The sequence below is a fragment of the Triticum dicoccoides genome, chromosome 7A, assembly GCF_002162155.2.
Source record: "Triticum dicoccoides isolate Atlit2015 ecotype Zavitan chromosome 7A, WEW_v2.0, whole genome shotgun sequence".
Taxonomy (NCBI): domain Eukaryota; kingdom Viridiplantae; phylum Streptophyta; class Magnoliopsida; order Poales; family Poaceae; genus Triticum; species Triticum dicoccoides.
In genome coordinates, this window is record NC_041392.1 from 630983072 (window position 1) to 631003468 (window position 20397).

Genomic DNA, 20397 nt, shown 5'->3' on the forward strand with positions numbered 1-20397 from the left:
GCAGATTGAAAGCTACGCCCCTGACCATCAGGTCAGATTTGGAAGTTTGAACTATACGGCCGACATCCGCGGAGACTTGATCTTCGACGGATTCGAGCCACAGCCGGGTGCGCTGCACTGTCGCGATGGGTATGACCTAGCTCTGCCGCCGAACAGTACCCCAGAGGCTGTGCCCGCATCAGCTCCGACCCTTAGTTCGGAGCCAACTGCGCCAATCAAGGACGGGTCGTTAGACACCGCCTCAGGGGCTGCAGTCTCAATGGCGATCGAGCCGAACACCAGCATAATCCTCTGCGCAGCCCGTGACTCCAAGGTGCCGGACTCTTTTTCTGACTCCGAACCACCCGCGCCCCTGCCAATCGAATCTGATTGGGCGCCGATCATGGAATTCACCGCCGCAGATATCTTTCAGCACTCGCCCTTCGGCGACATTCTGAATTCACTAAGGTATCTCTCTTTGTCAGGAGAGCCCTGGCCGGATTATGGCCAACAGGATTGGGATGCGGACGACGAAGAAATTCAATGCCCACCCACCACCCACTTTGTAGCCACTGTCGACGATTTAACCGACATGCTCGACTTCGACTCCGAAGACATCGACGGTATGGACGACGATGTAGGAGACGAACATGAACCAGCACCTATAGGGCACTGGAAAGCCACCTCGTCATATGACATATACATGGTGGATACACCCAACGAAGGCAATGGCGACGAGATAGCGGAGGATGACCCTTCCAAGAAGCAACCCAAGCGCCGACGTCAGCGGCGCCGATCTAAGTCCCACCAAAGCAAAAGTGGTGATACCGGCACATGAGATAATAACACTCTGGATAGTGCCGAAGACAACAACAATCCCCTCCAGCAAGATTTAGAGCAGGAGGATGAAGGAGCCAGCTCTCCTGAGAGAGCGACAGATGGAGAGGAGGAGGATGACAATTACATCCCCCCTCCGAAGACGAGGCAAGCCTCGGTGACGATGAATTCATCGTCCTAGAGGATCCCGTCGAACAAGAGCGCTTCAAGCGCCGGCTTATGGCCACGGCAAATAGCCTGAAGAAAAAGCAGCAACAGCTTCAAGCTGATCAAGATCTGCTGGCTGACAAATGGACTGAAGTCCTCGCGGCCGAGGAATATAAACTCGAGTGCCCCTCCAAGAGTTACCCAAGGCGCAGGTTACTACCCCGACTGGAGGAAGAAGCGTATGATACGGCTAATCGGCCACCTCGTGGCCGCGATAGAGAGGCATTCCAGCCAAAAGCTCAGCCTCCACCCCAACGCCATTCAAATAAAAAGGCATGGGGAGATACATTGGAGGACAAGGCAAAGCATTCAAGATCGATCTACGGATCACGAGGGCGCACCACTCTGCGAGACGACAAACATCACGCCGGATACAGAAGCAAATCCGGCCGGGCCGAACACAGCGGGCAAGACCCATTTGAGTTGCGTCGCGATATAGCCCAATACAGAGGCGCCACACACCCCTTATGCTTCACAGACGAAGTAATGGAACATCAATTCCTAGAAGGTTTCAAACCTGTAAATATTGAATCATACGACGGCACAACAGATCCCGCAGTATGGATTGAGGATTTCCTCCTCCACATCCACATGGCCAACGGCGATGACTTACACGCCATCAAATACCTCCCACTAAAGCTCAAAGGACCAGCATGGCATTGGCTTAACAGCTTGCCAACGGACTCCATTAGCTGTTGGAAAGATCTGGAAGCCGCATTTCTAGACAACTTTCAGGGCACTTATGTGCGACCACCAGACGCCGATGATTTGAGCCACATAATTCAGCAGCCAGAAGAATCGGCCAGGCAATTCTGGACCCGGTTCCTTACAAAGAAAAATCAAATCGTCGACTATCCGGATACGGAGGCCTTAGCGGCTTTCAAGCACAACATCCGAGACGAGTGGCTAGCCCAGCACCTTGGTCAGGAAAAGCCGAAATCTATGGCAGCTCTCACGACACTCATGACCCGCTTTTGTGCGGGAGAAGATAGCTGGCTGGCCCGCAGTAATAACATATCAAAGAACCATGGTACCTCAGATACCAAGGACAGCAATAGTAGGTCACGTCTCAACAAGCATAAGCGCCGCATTAACAGCGAAAATATTAAGGATACGGCAGTCAATGCCGGATTCAAAGGCTCTAAACCCGGTCAGCAGAAAAAGCCATTCAAAGAAAGTACGCCGGGTCCGTCCAGCTTGGACCGTATACTCGATCGCTCATGTCAAATACACAACACCCTAGACAAGCCAGCCAATCACACCAACAGGGATTGTTGGGTGTTCAAGCAGGCCGGCAAGTCAATTGCCGAAAACAAGGACAAGGGGCCGCATAGCGATGACGAGGAGGAGCCCCGGCAGCCGCACACTGGAGGGCAGAAGAGGTTTCCCCCGCAAGTGCGGATGGTGAACATGATATACACAACCCACATCCCCAAGAGGGAGCGAAAGCGTGCGCTCAGGGACGTATATGCGTTGGAGCCAGTCGCCCCAAAGTTCAACCCTTGGTCCTCCTGTCCAATCACCTTCGATCGCAGGGACCACCCCACTAGTATCCGTCATGGCGGATTCGCCGCACTGGTCTTAGACCCAATTATCGACGGATTTCACCTCACTCGAGTCCTTATGGACGGCGGCAGCAGCCTGAACCTGCTTTATCAGGACACAGTGCGCAAAATGGGTATAGACCCCTCAAGGATCAAACCCACAAAAACGACCTTTAAGGGCGTCATTCCAGGTGTAGAGGCCCATTGTACATGCTCAATTACACTGGAAGTGGTCTTCGGATCCCCGGATAACTTCCGAAGCGAAGAGTTAATCTTCGATATAGTCCCATTCCGTAGCGGTTATCACGCACTGCTCGGGCGAACCGCATTTGCTAGATTCAATGCGGTACCGCATTATGCATACCTCAAGCTCAAGATGCTAGGACCTCACGGAGTTATTACAGTCAATGGAAACACAGAGCACTCTCTCCGAACAGAGGAGCACCCCGCGACCCTCGCAGCAGAAGCACAAAGCAACCTCTCAAGCCAATCAACCAGTTCGGCGCTTCAAAGCCTGGACACCTTCAAGCGCGCTCGGGGCAATCGGCAAATAGACCGCTTGGCACGATCTGAGCTCGCATAGCAATACGGCCGCCACCCCAATCCCAGCCCAGCAGTGAAACTCGTGCCACGCATACATAATTACGCATTAAAAATACCATGGGCACAGGTGGGGAGGGAGGGCACAACTGCGGCACGCCCCAAAACGTGGCCTAAACCGCACTAGGGGCTTCCCGTTTGGTTATTCTTCTTTTTCTTTCAGGACCTTAATCTCTAGAAACACTGTCCGGCGGCACTGTTGCCGAACACATGATGCAGCAACCAAGGAGGCAGAGAGCTACGTTATACCACGGAATTCCCAGGTTGATTACAGTAACGAGTGAAATATTCAATTTAATATCATTCCTCAGCTTGCCCTTGGAAGGGACATAGTCCTACTCTTTGCTTATCACACTATCTGTATCATTCTGCTTTAACGCAAATTTTTAATAAACAATGCATGACATTACGACTATTATTGCATTCTTGTTATATATATATCTGTGTGTTCATTAATGATGCCTTGCAACCGTACACTCTGGTACGGCCAATACACCAGGGGCTTACGTACCCCACAATGCGGTGTGAAAAGTCCAAACACTTCCACAAGTGCGGCACCCCGAACTTATAGCATTATATGCATCAGCTCTGAATCATGTCTTTGGTCAAATGTTGGGTTTTCCCGGCTCCTATGTTTTAGTACCTTACGTTCCGCTCTATCGGCTAAGGTAGAGCTAGGAGAACTACTGCGTTTGTGCCCCGGTTCTGCCGGGCTGAGCACCTCAGTAGAGAAAGCTAAAACTGACTATCATGATAAGGCGAGAGACTGGTCGCTGTTCGGCGAGGTTTTTCGAGTCCCTAAAGACTTATGCCGCTTAGGGCGAGGGGCCGGCCCTGTCCGGCTTACAGGCGTGTATCGCGCCCCGAATTCGGCCTTTCGGATACTAGGGGCTTCGCTGTAATTTAAAATTATAGAATTCTATGGCTAAGTGAGAGTGATAAAGCATTATTAGTCCGGTTGCCTTATCCGTTGTGCTAAGCACCTCCCTCGAAGGACCCAAATATGGGAACAAGAGTGCTCAGGTTTATCCCGAACACCCCAGCACTCGTGGCATGGGGGCAGAAGCCGAGGACTAGCCATCTCTCAGATTGGATAAACAGCCAAACAGAAGGTAATATTTTAAATTCAAACAAGCGTTGCATAGCGCATATGAAACATGTTTTCATAAATACAGGATAAAACGAGCGAGTTTATTCAAATATTACATCTTTTGAACACTCATCCGCGATAAGACAAGCACCCGGCAGAACACCCTCGTAGTACATCTCGGGGTGGCGGTGCTCCTTGCCCTCCGGCGGCCCCTCCTTGATCAGCTTCACGGCATCTAGCTTGACCCACTGCAATTTCACACGGGCGAAAGCCCGGAGTGCACCTTCAATGCAGACGAATCGCTTGACGACCTCCAGCCGTGGGCAGGCATCCACAAGCCGCCTCACCAGGCCGAAGAAGCTGCTCGGAAGGGCGTCGCCAGGCCACAGCCGGACTATAAAGCCCTTCATGGCCTGATTGGCCGCCTTATGTAGCTCGACCATCTGCTTCAGATGGTCGCTCATCGGCACTGGATGTTCGGCCTCAGCATACTAAGACCATAATAGCTTCTCCGTCGAGCTTTCGTCCTCGGCCTGGTAAAATTGTGCGGCATCGGACAAACTGCGGGGCAAATCTGCGAATGCTCCTGAAGAGCTCCGGATCCGGGTAAGTAATCGGTAATTAACTTTTACATGCTTGCTTTGCACATAGAAAGCCTTACCCGCCGCTATCTTCTTCATCGTGTCGATCTCTTGGAGGGCCTTTTGGGCTTCGGCCTTGGCACTCTTTGCGCTCTCAAGGGCCGTGGCAAGCTCAGACTCTCGCGTCTTCAAGTCAAGCTCCAACGCCTCGTGCTTTGTCACGAGAGCCTGGAGCTCTTGCTGCACCTCGCCCACCCGAGCCTCATGCTTCTCTTGCTCGATGCGCTCCTTGGCCGCTGTATCTTCGGCCTTGGCCAGCAGGGTCACCACCTCGGTCGTGGCCCCTGGCAAACATACAATGATCCTATCATTTTGCAACCGCGTCCTTTTTTATATATACATTTCTATAGACAGGGTATTACTTACCCTTGTTCTACTCGAGCTGCCTCTTCTCAAGGCCGAGCTCTTTCTTGGACCCCTCTAGGTCCTACTTCAGTACAGCGACCTCCGCAGTCAGTGCGGCGGACGCCAGCAGCGAAGCCTGCATATGCATATTGACACACTTATATTAGACTCCTGCGATATTATTTGATCCTTTGTTCGGCTTTTCTTTGCGAACACCGAACAAAGCATCAGGGGCTACTGTCTATGCGGTAATATTTCTACTACATTTTGAAACACTTACCTCGAAGCCTGTTAGAAGGCTGGCACAGGCTTCAGTCAATCCTCTCTTGGCGGACTGAACCTTCTGGATCACCACACTCATGATAGTGCGGTGCTCCTCGTCGATGGAAGCGCTGCGAAGCGCTTCCAACAGATTGTCCGGCGCCTCTGGATGGACAGAGGTCACCGGCACAGGCGTCTTGCCCCCCTTAGAAGGAGGCCGCCTGCCCGAGCCCGGAACCGCTGGAGGGTCCGGCGTGGTGTTCGGCTGAGGACCGAACTCGGAGCTCTCGGGAGCCCCTTCCCCTCGGCTCCCGGAGTCCGGAAGGTCACCTTGAGGCACCTCTGGGACTGTCTCCCCTTGATCCGGTGCCTCTTGAGACAACACCTCGGCGTCGTCGGCAGGATGAGGGGAGGTGGCGGTCGGGACTGGATCGCTATCCATGTCCGACGAGCCCAGGAAGCCGTCCGATGATACCTCGATATTGGCTTGTGGCGGCCTGCATAATTATGTTTGGCGATTAGGGAAAGCCGTGCGACAAAGGAATCCTATGAGTTACTCTGGTATCTGAATACTTACGATCTCCCCGGGGGCTTGACCCTGGGTAACCACTCGTCTTCGCCTTCGTCATCGGCGGTGGAACTGTCCGGAAGGAGAGTCCTTCCCTTCTTGGACCCTCCAGCCTCCCCGGTTGGGGCGGCCTTCCTTTTCTTGTCTCCCCCAGTCGGTGGGGGAGCATCTTCTTCTTCTTCTTCTTCCTCGTCTTCGGGGAAAGAGTGCGCCGTAGAGTCATCGGACGATGAGTCCGACGACGCCTGGCGTCGGGAACTCTTTCGAGCTCCCTTGGCCTTCTTGTTCTTCTTCGGCACCTTGTAAGGGGCCGTAGTCAACATCTTCGCCAGAAGAGCGTCAGCGGGGCCTTCGGGCAAAGGAGCCGGACAGTCGATCTGTCTGGCCATCTTCTGCCAGTCCTGTCAAAGGTACGGGAGTTTAGACCCCGCATAGAGTCAATCTATATAAAAAATGATTATCCTGTGAAAGGTAAAGCAGCTTACCGCACTGTCTTGGCGCTTCGCGTTGAATCCGCGATCCTCAGTAATAGGAGGGGGGACCTCGGCACTTTTGAACAACACCCTCCAGGCGTCTTCATGAGTTGTGTCGAAGAGCCTATTCAGAGTTCGGTTCTGCACCGGATTGAATTCCCACAATTTGAACTCCCGTTGTTGGCACGGGAGTATCTGGCGGATGAGCATGACTTGGACTATGTTGACAAGCTTGAGCTTCTTGTCCAGCATGTTTTGAATACATGTTTGGAGTCCGGTCAGCTCCTTCGAACTACCCCAGGATAGGCCCTTCTCTTTCCAGGAGGTGAGCCGCGTGGGGATGCCAGATCAGAACTCGGGGGCCGCTACCCATGCAGGGACGCGCGGCTCGGTGATATAGAACCACCCCGATTGCCACCCCTTTATGGTTTCCACAAAGGAGCCCTCGAGCCATGTTATGTTGGGCATCTTTCCCACCATGGCGCCTCCGCACTCCGCCTGGCGGCCGCCCACCACCTTCGGCTTGACATTGAAGGTCTTCAGCCATAAGCCGAAGTGGGGCTTGATGCGGAGGAAGGCCTCGCACATGGCGATAAACGCCGAGATGTTGAGGATGAAGTTCGGGGCCAGATCGTGGAAGTCCAGACCGTAGTAGAACATGAGCCCCCGGACGAAGGGATGGAGAGGGAATCCCAGTCCGTAGAGGAAATGGGTGAGGAATACTACCCTCTCATGGGGCCTGGGGGTGGGGGTGAGCTACCCCTCATCTGGGAGCTGGTGCGCGATGTCGTCGGGCAGGTATCCGGCTCTCCTCAGTTTCTTGATGTCTCCCTCCGTGACGGAGGAGACCATCCACTTGCCTCCCGCTCCGGACATGGTTGGAGAAGGTTGAGGCAGAAGTGTGGGCTTGGGCGCTAGAGCTCGAGTGTGTGAAAACGGATGAGCAAAGGAGGAAGAAGGCGTGAATAGAAAGGTGAATCCTTATCCCTTTATATGGGCGTACGAAACTAAGCGTCCCCACTTGCCTGTTAAAACTTGCTTATCCCCCAAGCACCGCAATTGATGGCGCGGTTGGGTTACCCACGCCCGTATTGATGAGAATCCCGTGATAAGGGGACACGATCTCTGCTTTGACAAGACGTGTCGAAAAACTGCCTCGCATTATGTGCGGAGCTGGTTAAAAGGAACGGTTTGAATAATCACCGGGCCATGACATAACGTCATGCTACCAAAACAAGCCAGCGAATTAGATCTGCGAAAATATTATTCTCTCTACGGTGGGATGCGGAACTTATTTTGCAGGGTCGGACACTATCCTCGTATTCAAATTCTTCTGATGTATTCGGAGAAGGAACCCGCCTTGCAATGCCGAAGACAATACTGCGCGCTGGACTCATCGTCATTGAAGCCTGGTTCAGGGGCTACTGAGGGAGTCCTAGATTAGGGGGTCTCCGGACAGCCGGACTATCTCCATGGGCCGGACTGTTAGACTATGAAGATACAAGATTGAAGACTTCGTCTCGTGTCCGGATAGGACTCTACTTGGCGTGGAAGGCAAGCTAGGCAATACAGATATGGATATCTCCTCCTTTGTAACCGACCTTGTGTAACCCTAACCCTCTCCGGTGTCTATATAAACCGAAGGGTTTTAGTCCGTAGGACAACAATCACAACATACAATCATACCATAGGCTAGCTTCTAGGGTTTACCCTCTCTGATCTCGTGGTAGATCTACTCTTGTACTACCCATATCATCAATATTAATCAAGCAGGACGTAGGGTTTTACCTCCATCAAGAGGGCCCGAACCTGGGTAAAATATCGTGTCCCCTGCCTCCTGTTACCATCCGGCCTAGACGCACAGTTCGGGATCCCCTACCTGAGATCCGCCAGTTTTGACACCGACAATGATCAACACCAAGACTCCATGGGTTTTAGATTCATTACAATGTAATCTAGATTATTGACTCTAGTGCAAGTGAGAGACTGTTGGAAATATGCCATAGAGGCAAGAATCAAGGGGTTATTATTATATTTCCTTAATCATGATAAAGGTTCATTATTCATGCTATAATTGTATTGAACAGAAACTTAAATACACATGTGAATACATAAACAAATACCAAGTCCCTAGTAAGCCTCTACTAGACTAGCTCGTTGATCAAAAGATGGTTAAGATTTCCTAACCATAGACATGAGTTGTCGTTTGATAATGAGATCACGTCATTAGGAAAATGATGTGATGGACAAGACCCATCCATTAGCATAACATATGATCGTTCAGTTTATTGCTACTACTTTTTTAATGTCAAATACATGTTCCTTTGACCATGAGATCATGCAACTCCTGGACTCCGAAGGAATGCCTTGTGTGTATCAAACTTCACTTCATAAGCGGGTGATCATAAAGGTTCTCTACAGATATCTCCGAAGATGTCTGTTGAGTTGGGATGGATCGAGATTGGGATTTGCCACTTGTATGACAGAGAGGAATCTCTGGGTTCTCTCGGTAATACAGCATCACAAGAAGCTTGCAAGAAAAGTGACTAAGGAGTTAGTTACAAGATGATGTATTACGGAACGAGTAAAGAGACTTGTCGGCAATGAGATTGAACTAGCTATGGAGATACCGATGATCTAATCTCGGACAAGTAACATACCGACGGACAAAGGGAATTACGTATGTTGTCATAAATGTTCGACCGATAAAGATCTTCGTAGAATATGTAGAAACCAATATGGGCATCTGAGTCCTGCTATTGGTTATTGACCGGAGAAGCGTCTCAGTCATGTCTACATCATTCTCGAACTCGTAGGGTCTGCATGCTTAACGTTCGTTGATGATATAGTATTATATGAGTTATGTATGTTGGTGATCGAATGTTGTTCTGAATCCCGAATGAGATCGCAGACATCCGAGGAGCTCTGGAATGGTCCGGAGGTAAAGATTGATATATAGGATGATAGTGCTTGGTCTCCAGAAGGGTTCCAGAATTCAACGGAAGGGTTTTGGATGTTTCCAGAAATGTTCTGGTGCGAGAACACTTTGGTTGGGCCAAGGGGTAAGGCCCACGGGGCTTTAGGTCAGTGCAAAAGAAAGTTTTGCGGAGACCAGTGCGTCTCATCTAGACACCGAGGACCGTGGCATCTGGTGCTAGATTCCGAGAAGGTCTCTTCCTTGCGTTCCAAACCGACTTTGGGGAGGCCTTATCTCCAAGTAACGACCCCAAGGCTCAACGTATAAATAGAGGGGTAGGGCTAGCCCCTAGAACACAACACGATTCACCAAGCCGTGTGCCAGCGCCCCCTCTCCCTCTAGTTCATCCTCTGCTCTAAATCCATTGTGCTTGGTGAAGCCCTACGGAAATAGTTTCACCACCACCGTTACCACACCGTCGTGCTGCCAAAACTCATCTACTATGTTGTCCCTCTTGCTGGATCAAGAAGGCGAGGACTTCATCGAGCTAAACGTGTGCTGAACGCGGAGGTGCCGTACGTTCTGTGCTTGATCGGAACGGACCGTGAAGGTGTACGACTACATCAACCGCGTTGATAAACGCTTCCGCTTAGCAATTTACAAGGGTATGTAGAAGCTCTCCCCCTCTCATAGTTATGCATCTCCATTGGTAGATCTTGCGTGTGCATATAATTTTTTTGTTTTCCATGCAACATTTCCCAACAAATCGGTGGTGAGGCGATGGCACGGTCACCGGCATGGAGTAAGTCCTTCCTGCTTCATCCTAGTTCTGATGGTGCTTCTTGGCTTCGTTGAGATGGGTGTGGTGGTTGGTGTGTCCCTCGATCTGGTTCTTTGGGTTTGGATTTTTCTTCTGGAGGTTTGTCTCGACGGCAGTGTCCTGCAGAGCGAGTGACGCAATTGTGCATCTTGGTCATTCATCTCTAGTTTTGATCGATGAAGGTTGGCTAGCTTCGGCTTCTTCGGGAGTGTGTGAGTGTTTTCTTCTCTGACTCCATTTGGCTAGATTTGGCATGTTATACATGCCCTCTCCAACATTTTTTCTCCGAGATGGCGATTTGCTACATAGATCGTGGTTGTCGGCATCTTCTTGTGTACATCGAGCACTTCCCAACTTTGCTTCTACAACTCCCGGGTTTGTTCTTTAGTGACTGGCTGATAGATGCTAGCTGTGAGAATGCAGGATCGGTACTTTTCTTAGAGAGATGCTGAGAAATATTTACCAACCTTGTAGCAGCTGATGTTTCTGTTTTGATACCACTCTGAGTTATTTGCCATAGTTTTGTTTTGATTAATGAGAAAGTGTACCGCTCTGAGTTCTATTTTGAGTTTTCATTGCTCCTTTTTATATTTCATTCAACAAATTTGCTTCCACTGAACCGGAGGCGGCATCAACCTTTGCTGACGACGCGTAGCCGATGTATGTAAGAGGAAGAGGAATTTGACATCCCCAAGTTTCTGGATGTATTTTTTAATTTGTACAAAGACACTTTTAAGGGTTTGTGCTACTACTATTTAATATGTGGCGTTGGGCCTTTCTAAATAAAAACCCTTCCATTGTACTCCTTCCGTCCGGGTTTCTTGAACCCATTCATATTTCCATTCAAACTTTGATCATCTATATGACTAACAAAATATAGAGTATATGCTAAAAATACATATTATCGAATTTGTATTTGAAGGAGGTTATCCACTTTCCGCAAAAAGGTAGGAGGTTATCCACGATACAGTACAATTTTTATGACATATAGTGTATATTTTATTAGTTAAATCTATGGTCAAACTTTGACCTCAAAATAAGAGAGAGTCTAATAACTTCAGAAGGTGGGAGTAGTGATAGTTGTGTAAAACAAAACCTGCCACGACGCACACGTACGCTACTTATGAAACCAACCAACCAGTGGAGAACAGATGTGCCGTTTTAAGCCATGCATTAGAAAGACAAGTTAAGCTACGTACGTGAAACCTGATGAGCACGTGATTTCCTGTGCAAGCTTGCCTAAATGCCACTCCGAGGAGCCAGAAAAAGATTCATGGGAGATCCAGAAACATAATGTTCCATTCCTCCACGCGCCTAATCATTTACCGGAATCAATCATATTATAGTGATCGAGCATTCCAGCACGCCGGCTGCCCGGCGGAGATCCCGTGGGGCTGCTCGCCCTGCAACGCGGAGACGCGAGCACACAAGCTGCGCACCCCCTGAGCCTCCCGGAGAGGCTCTTCGCCAGCGATGGCAGCTCTCAGTCGACATGTACTCGGCTACTCGCGCAATGGCCCTATCATAGATGTTAAGCTGGTGGCTGAGGACGAGCGCGGGCCCACCGCCTGTGCCCGTCGGCGGCCTCGTACTACGTGTCGCCCGCTGCCTTCGTGGCCACGTTAGTTTTCTTTTTCTGATGGATCGTGGCCACGTCAGTTAATGGAGGGAAGCTGCCACTGCCCACTGGTCTGGTCATTAGCTAGCTAGTCGTTACGTACATGACAGCAGAGAGAGTTCTAGAAGCTAGGATTAGCTACGCACAATTAATTCTTGTTTAGGTGGTAATCGCGCAAGTACAGCTAGCCATTTGATATCTTAGAACATCTCCAGCCGCGCCCCCAAGGCCCCAAGAGAACCCCCAGGCCACTTTTTCGACGCCGACGCGAAAAAAATGCTCCAGTCGCGCCTCCAAGACGCCGAAAATCGCCGGTTCGGTCCTTTTTTCTGCCCGGCGGTCACAGTCCGAACCCGGCGCACTGGGGAGCAGTTGGGGGCTCCGGCGCAAGGGAAAAGCGTGGCTGGCTCACACCGTCAGGGAAAAAGTCAAGGTTTTCTTCCCCAACTTGCCTCCCACCCCCCGCGCCCTTGGCCACCACTAGCTATATCCCGGCGCCGCCCGCCGCCATACACCGCTAGATAGCCATTCCCCGTCGGAAAAATAGCAGCGCTTCGCCGCGGCAGCCCCTCCAACAGCAGCTGAGCGTTTCCGGCCGCCGTTTCCGGCCGCGGAGGCACGGTTTAGCGGCGGGTACACGCCCACCGAGCGCAAGGTGTTCGGCGATTTACCCGCCTCGGCGTTGGACTCGGATGACGAGGAAGCGCTTGCCGCGCTGCTGGAGGAGGAAGCCGAGGCCGACGTCCAGGAAGAAGAGCATCTCATGGTGCTCGCCGCCCTCGCCCAGCTGCTGGCGAGCAATGAAAAGCCGCGGCAAGGTGGCTCGGCGCGTGGGCGGGTGAAAGCAAAGAACCGACATCGTCTCGAAGGCTACTGCATGCTCTACTTCGACTACTTCGTCGATGCTCCACTTCACGGCGAGAAAACATTTTGGCGCCGTTATCGGATGAGCCGAAAGCTCTTCCTCAGGATTGTGAAATCCATCTGGGAGTTCGAAAACTACTTCAAGTGCAAGATGGATTGCACCGGCGCTCTTGGATTCACCTCCATCCCAAAGTGCACGACAGCGATGAGGATGCTTGCATATGGAGCTCCCGGTGATTCACTCGACGACTATGGGCGCATGGCCGAGTCCACCAGCATAGAGTGTTTCTACAAGTTCTGTCGGGCAATGGTGGCAGTGTTTGGACCACAATACTTGAGAACACCTAATGCGGAAGACACTGCTCAGATCCTAGCACAGAATGCAGCAAGAGGATTTCCTGGGATGCTTGGAAGCATCGATTGCATGCATTGGAAATGGAAGAATTGCCCATTTGCTTGACAGGGGATGTACAAAGGCGCCAAAGGCGGTTGCAGTGTGGTGCTTGAGGCGGTGGCCACACAGGACCTCTGGATTTGGCACTCCTTCTTTGATATGCCAGGAACTCACAATGACATCAACGTGCTGCAGTGCTCTCATGTCTTTGCCAAGCTTGTTGAAGGTCATTCTCCTCCGATGAATTTCGAAATCAATGGGCGGCACTACAACAAGGGGTACTATCTAGCTGACGGCATCTATCCGAGATGGTCGAAATTTGTGAAGACGATCTCAAACCCTGTGGCAGGAGGCAAGAATTCCTGATTTGCGAAGCTTCAGGAGGCTTGCATGAAGCATGTCGAGCGGGCATTTGGTGTGCTCCAATCTCGATTTGCTGTTGTTCGGTACCCCGCTCAGACCTGGTCCAAAGATCAAATGTGGGAGATTATGACTTGCTGTGTCATCTTGCACAACATGATCATCGAGAGTGAGCAAGAAGACCCAGTGTTTGACACTGAACCATACTACAGGCAGGGTCCTCTAACCGAAGTTGATCACCAGCTACCGACAACTTGGACTGCCTATCTCAGTATGCGTCAGGAGATCCGAGACCCATGTGTGCATCATCAACTGCAGAAAGATCTGATTTAGCACGTATGGAGGCTCAAGGGGGACGCCGTGTGATGAAATACGAGTTTTTATTTGTTGAACTATATAATTTGTATTGAACTATTTGTTGTTGTACTATTTTGTTGAAGTATTTGATTTTTCTGTGATGAAATATGTGATAAGAAATAATTGTGTTGATAATTGAACGCCGAGACACGGCGAAACCACGCCGAATATGGGCCTATTCTCGCCCATATGAGCCCTTTATTCGCCAAAATGAGGCTGCAAAGTGGACCAATTTCGGCGCCTGGGGGCGAGTTAGGGGTGACGACTGGGCGCAAAACCGCCCCAGCACCGATTGTATCACCGGCTCACCCCAGAGGATGATTTTTATGCATCCTGGAGGAGCCAACGGCTGGAGATGCTCTTATTTTAGTAACTCCTGGTTTACATCATTGCATGCATCAACGCCATCAAGATATACATATATCGTCCCTTCCAAAAAAAACAAAGATGTGCATATACGCAGACATGTGGCATCTGCGTCTATCAGATCCAGTACTGCTTGGATCAGGGCAGTGGAATTACACTGATACGTAAATAACCCCCGTTGTTATAGGGATGAGGAGTTTACAGGGTGTCGTGATGGTTTTTAATTGGTCATTAGTAGAGGTACGGGCTCACCCCCGTTGAAATAGAGGGGAAGTATTTAGAAAGTTTGGAAGGAACTTGTAGAAACCTATAAAAGCCTGTACGTCTAGCATTTTCGAAAAGAAATAGTGTGCGTATACAAGCGACTAACCCATGCAGCCGCGCATGGTTCCGCCAGCCGCCATCTGTAAAGCCTTTTTTCTTTGAGAGAAATCTGTAAGCGTTAGCAATACTGCATGCCCCCTCGCAAAAAGAAGAAAAAAAAAAAAAGAAGCAATACTGCATGCACCAATGACACATGTATATGTACCTATGTGCCGTCATCGTACTACTAGGTTATATATACTTAATATGCACCCACATACCACAAGACAACCTTTAGCTTCGTGCGTGAGTTCGAATAAGATTAGCTAGTCTAGTTAGGTCTGCACTACACGATGGGCGTTAGGGCGTGCATGCAGTTAAGAGATCCGCTCGCTAAGGAAAGGCCCTGTGAGGCTGGCAATACCTATGCTTAATGCATCCATAGTGGATTTACACTCGATAGGAGGATGGTTGCAAACATGGCGTAGCTCAAATGATTTAGTTACTTCTGGTGGACCCAATCCATTAGGGTTCAAGGGCGATGCTCGTTCAGTGAGAAAAAAAGATGTTTCTGTCTATTACGAGACATCTGTAATGACTTTGCTAGTATAGAATATAATGCCGGCTCGATATCACGGAGGAGCTCCGAGGTAAAGTTTGCATGCATGTGTTTATAAAGATGAATAGTATCAGGTTTTCAAAAAGCCATAGATTTATCTTTTTACACAACCTCATTTGAACGTATTTCGCCCTGAAAAACTACAGACATGTGTGTTATGCCTTCATGTATGTCTGGATTTTTTAAAGAATTTCTAAAATGTAAGAATATATATTTTTATTTTTTGAATTTTTCAAAAGTCCTTCATGAAGGCCGAGCTCCAAAAACAATTTCCGTCTTCAATCGTACAGTGTTAGTCCCTCAGTCTTATAATATAAGATTTTTTTTGGCACTACGTCTTACACTATATGATGTAGGGAGTAAAAACAGGAGGAAGATTTAAATCTGGTGGCGGAGAGCGAGCGCCGGCCCGCCGCTTTGAGCCTTTGATCATGGGGCGCCTCGTGTCGACCCTTTCCTGGGTGGCACGTTAATTAAAGGATAACTACGTAATGCCCTAGTTTTTTACGCGGAGTACGTCATGTAGCTTTGACTAGCTGAACAACTCGACAAATCACTAACTTTTACATTTGGTTCACTGATCACGTAACTTCGGCAATCAGGGATTTGCAGAAGTTATACTTGCAGAGTACGCGAAATACTTGTTCACGGTGGCAGTGCGCAATAAAACTGTAATCTCACTATTTAGGGCTGAATTTGTATTTTTCATAGCTCACATCTCGTAATGTGTTTCAACTTGAAATTTTACGTGGTAATAAAACATCACCCTCTTAACATGTCATATTTTTTTACGAAACTTTAGAATATGGTTTTCACAAAGTTTTCATTGAATATTGGTTTTTGTATGATATTCTCCCTTGTGATAATACACGCACATATGGATATTGCAGCTACAAGCCTACGAGCACCACAAATTCACAATTCTGGCGTCCAGTAGCTCTGTAAATTCAACCAACTGTTTTCTTGATATTAAAAAAGAAAATCTAGAGTTTGATGTAGGCATGTATCAAGGTTTTAAATAGTCTGCTATGGCGTGGTAATAGCTTTTGGAGAGTGCTCCCGCCAAGCTATGTACCTTTAATGTTAAGGTGAAAATAACTATCACCGACAAAGGTAAAAAAAAAACTAATAGCCTGATAAATTCCGCTATAAAACTAAATTTAGTAAGTTCCACGGAGCCATCCACTCCCTCATTCTTCCTTCTTGTTTTGTATATATGATGCACTATACTGATTTTGAAACTTACTTATTGAATTGGAATGTTAGATCAGTCCTCAGTTTTTAATATCTAAACATGTGTATGTGATGTATAGTGATTGTATATTTATGTTTTCAGTGTTTTCATGTTTTAGAAGAAAAAAAACTTAAAAGGGGCTTTACCTTCGTCGTAGCTCCACTATAATTTTTCATAACTTCTCGCTAGCCACCGGTAAATAAGCACGGTGTCGTGCAAGCTTTAGACTGATTGCGACGCTGAGCGCGCGTTAATCATCGCTTTCCCTCTTGGAGCCGCCCGGGAGCCTCTCCTCTCGTGCATGCGGCGCCCTGCATGTACCCCCGTTCCATTCCACCACCTTCCCAGCTGCCACCCACTCTCCCGTCGTGTCGTGGCCGCTCCTTTCCTTCCCGGTATTTAAACCACACACGCTCACCCAAATCTAAACCCCTCGCCTCATTGGCTACCCAGTAGCAGCCTAGTACTACAACTACAAGGTCGATCGGGCGCTAGAGGTCAAGAGATCGTTCGATCACACACTGACCGATCGATCCCTGCGACTGCGTGCCTGCTCGATCTGTGCCTAGCTCGGTCTAAGCAGAAGCAGGCATGGTCACTATGGGCAAGAAGGTAGACCAAGAACAGAGCTACTACAACGACTGGGCCCACATCGACCACGGCGTCGACGCCGACGGCCGCGCGACGGAGCTGCGGCCGCTGGCGCTGTCGCGGCCGCACACGCAGGCGTTCCACCTCGCCTGGCTCTCCCTCTTCGCCTGCTTCTTCGCCGCCTTCGCCGCGCCGCCCATCCTCCCGGCGCTGCGCCCGGCGCTCGTCCTCGCGCCCTCCGACGCCTCCGCGGCCGCCGTCGCCTCGCTCTCCGCGGCTCTCGTCGGCCGCCTCGCCATGGGCGCCGCCTGCGACCTCCTCGGCCCGCGCCGGGCGTCCGGGGTCGCCAGCCTCGTCTGCGCGCTCGCGCTCGCCCTTGCCGCCGTCTACGCGTCCTCGCCCGCGGGCTTCGTCGCGCTGCGCTTCTGCGCGGGCCTCTCGCTCTCCAACTTCGTCGCCAACCAGCACTGGATGTCCCGCATCTTCGCGCCCTCCGGCGTCGGCCTGGCAAACGCCGTGGCCGCGGGCTGGGCCAACGTCGGCAGCGCGGCCGCGCAGGTCGTCATGCCGCTCGCCTACGACCTCATCGTGCTCCGCCTCGGCGTGCCCATCACCGTCGCGTGGCGCGTGGCCTACCTTATCCCGTGCGCAATGCTCATCACCACCGGCCTCGCCGTGCTCGCCTTCCCATACGATCTCCCGAGCGGCTGCGCCTATGCTGGAGGCGGCAAAGGCGCCAAAGGGGAGGGCTTCTGGAAGGTGGTGCGCGGAGGAGTCTGCGACTATCGGGCGTGGGTGCTGGCGCTCACCTACGGCTACTGCTACGGCGTGGAGCTCATCATGGAGAACGTGGCGGCCGACTTCTTCCGCAGGCGGTTCCGGCTGCCCATGGAGGCCGCGGGCGCCGCCGCGGCGTGCTTCGGCGTGATGAACACCGTGGCGCGGCCGGCGGGAGGGGTAGCGTCCGACGTGGTGGGAAGGCGTTTCGGTATGCGGGGGAGGCTGTGGGCGCTCTGGGCCGTGCAAAGCACCGGCGCGGTGCTGTGCGTTCTGGTCGGCAGGATGGGTGCCACGGAGGCTCCGTCGCTGGCGGCCACGATGGCGGTGATGGTGGCTTGCGGGGCGTTCGTGCAGGCCGCCTCGGGGCTTACCTTCGGCATCGTTCCCTTCGTCTCCAAGAGGTAAAGAAACATTTCCGCTTAATCCTTAATCAAATGTCTACATATAATTAGCTACACAGTAGAATTTAGCTTGTTTAATTATGAAATATTTATGATTATAACGTTTTATGTATGCATGGTACACTTACATAGATATAGTTACGTTTGTATAGCACATACACAAAACAACAACAAAAAAAATACAAGTTGACGATGGATGAAAAGATGAAACTGGTAGCTAGCTACCTATCGTGAGATGAAAGGTGTTGAGTACTTGACTAGCTAGCAATGCCTGAACCACGAGTTAGCTAGAAGGATTCGTGCCGACGACAAGCTTCCTGTGGATCTAAAAGAATCTAAAACAGAATCCTTGTGTAGTAGCATAGTGTTGCTGACGTCGATGTTGCTTTCTTGCGTTTATTCAAAGATAGGAATGGGCGGAGATTCCTGGTAGAATTAGTTGAAATCCCATTTATAAACTGAAAGAGACGCGCCTTGTTGCGTAAGGTGTGGTGCACATATATGATCATGCTTGACCGGTAAGAAATCTACCATGCATGTATGTGGAGGCCGGCAATCAAGGAGTCGCTATTTTGTTTTAGAACATGTGCGCCTACAGAGCTAATATAAGGTCTCCTTTTCTCGCAAAAATAAATAAGTAAGGTCAAAACAACCAAGTTAAGAAACAAAACAACCAAGTTAAGATTATGATGCAGCAAATTATGACATAACTTGCTCAAAAAACCAACCAAATTTTCTATGTATTCATACAACAAGCGGGTAATCTCATATAACTCAGTGATCATCTTAATCTATTTCTCTTACCATGCAAACATGTCACCTTAATGTGCAACTATGCAAGTGAAAGTTCCACTCAACAATGTTGCACAGCAAAAGACTTAGTCATTTCCACTAGATTATGCAACTTATATTCAATAAATATTTTACGACTATACAATAATCAAATACAATAAATTATTGTATTTGTATGTACAGTTTCTGTTCTCATACTGTTAATCAAAATATTCATGCTACATACAACTAAATTTCATTTAATGCAGCCAATTCTTACAACAACACGCGTTTTATCATCTAGTAGTAAAAATGGATTTGGTAATTAATCAATGCAGGTCAATGGGCGTGGTGTCTGGTATGACGGCGAGCGGCGGGGCTGTCGGCGCGATCGTGACAAACCGGTTGTTCTTCAGCAGCTCCAGGTACACGGTGGAGGAGGCCATCTCATTCACTGGCCTCACCAGCCTCCTTTGCACGCTCCCTGTGGTGCTCATCTATTTCCCACGCTCGGGAGGGATGCTTTGCGGCCCCTCGGAAACCGACATCGTCGGCCATGATCGTCACGGCGACGATGATGCAAACAAGGATGATGATTACATGCTTCTAAAATGATGTGGTAGCTGGCTAACTCAGCCTGTAAATATAAGGATAGGTGCATGCTTTTGAAATGAAAATGAAAATGGGAATGGGAAGAAAAACTCCACACAATCTCTCAAGACTCTGAACAACATGTGATGACTTGTTGCGCTACTAGAGGTAGGCTAAGGGCAAGGGTGACCCCCATGTGTGCTACCCATTTGTCCATTTGGTCCAAAAATAGGGTGATTTTCTTACCATGGCACTTTTTTCATTTGTCTGTTAGGATTGAATTTCTAAGTACTAGAGGGAGAGGGAGCTTGAATAGTCATATCCAAAAAATAAATAATATAACCGATTTTAGTGGGCAATTTTGAAGCAACGACTTTCTAGGAGTTTCTTCAAAGAACTTGACAAGTAAAGGCATCTCCAACGCAGATCTCTAAATCGGACACCGTATCCATTCACGAACCAATCTGGACATGGGTCCGGACACTGATACGGGAGCCCGTCATCCAAAGCTAGTCGCAAACGTCCGGTCACATTTGATGCAAATTAAACAAATTGGACAACTTTCATTCAAATTTAGATAATGTTTACATGAAACCTGATGATTTGCATCTAAACCGGATAACATTCATTACATTTTCGACATATTTTTTAACTAAACCATATTCTAACCTAGTCTAAATGATTGCCGACGCCCATTTCACATGACATGTCTTCCCCATGTCCGGCGGCAAGCTCGCCGACCGGCCGTGATCCTCTGGAAGTGAAGCTTAAGCAGGAAGGGAATAATAGCCTCCGCCTCCGTGAAGCGAGCAAGCTCACCGGCCGGTTATGATCCCACCAAGTTTAGCTTCAGCGGGAGGGTAAGA

The 20397-nt window shown here is 49.7% G+C and overlaps 1 protein-coding gene across 1 annotated transcript; it reads left to right on the forward strand.

Annotated features, from left to right (window-relative positions):
* The first annotated feature begins 16988 nt into the window (after window positions 1-16988).
* LOC119333736 (probable high-affinity nitrate transporter 2.4) lies at window positions 16989-19799 on the forward strand. Its single transcript, XM_037606530.1, has 2 exons — window positions 16989-18169; window positions 19279-19799. Exons 1-2 carry the CDS (start codon window positions 16989-16991, stop codon window positions 19553-19555), a joined length of 1458 nt encoding a protein of 485 aa, XP_037462427.1. The 3' UTR covers window positions 19556-19799.
* The last annotated feature ends 598 nt before the right edge of the window (window positions 19800-20397 follow it).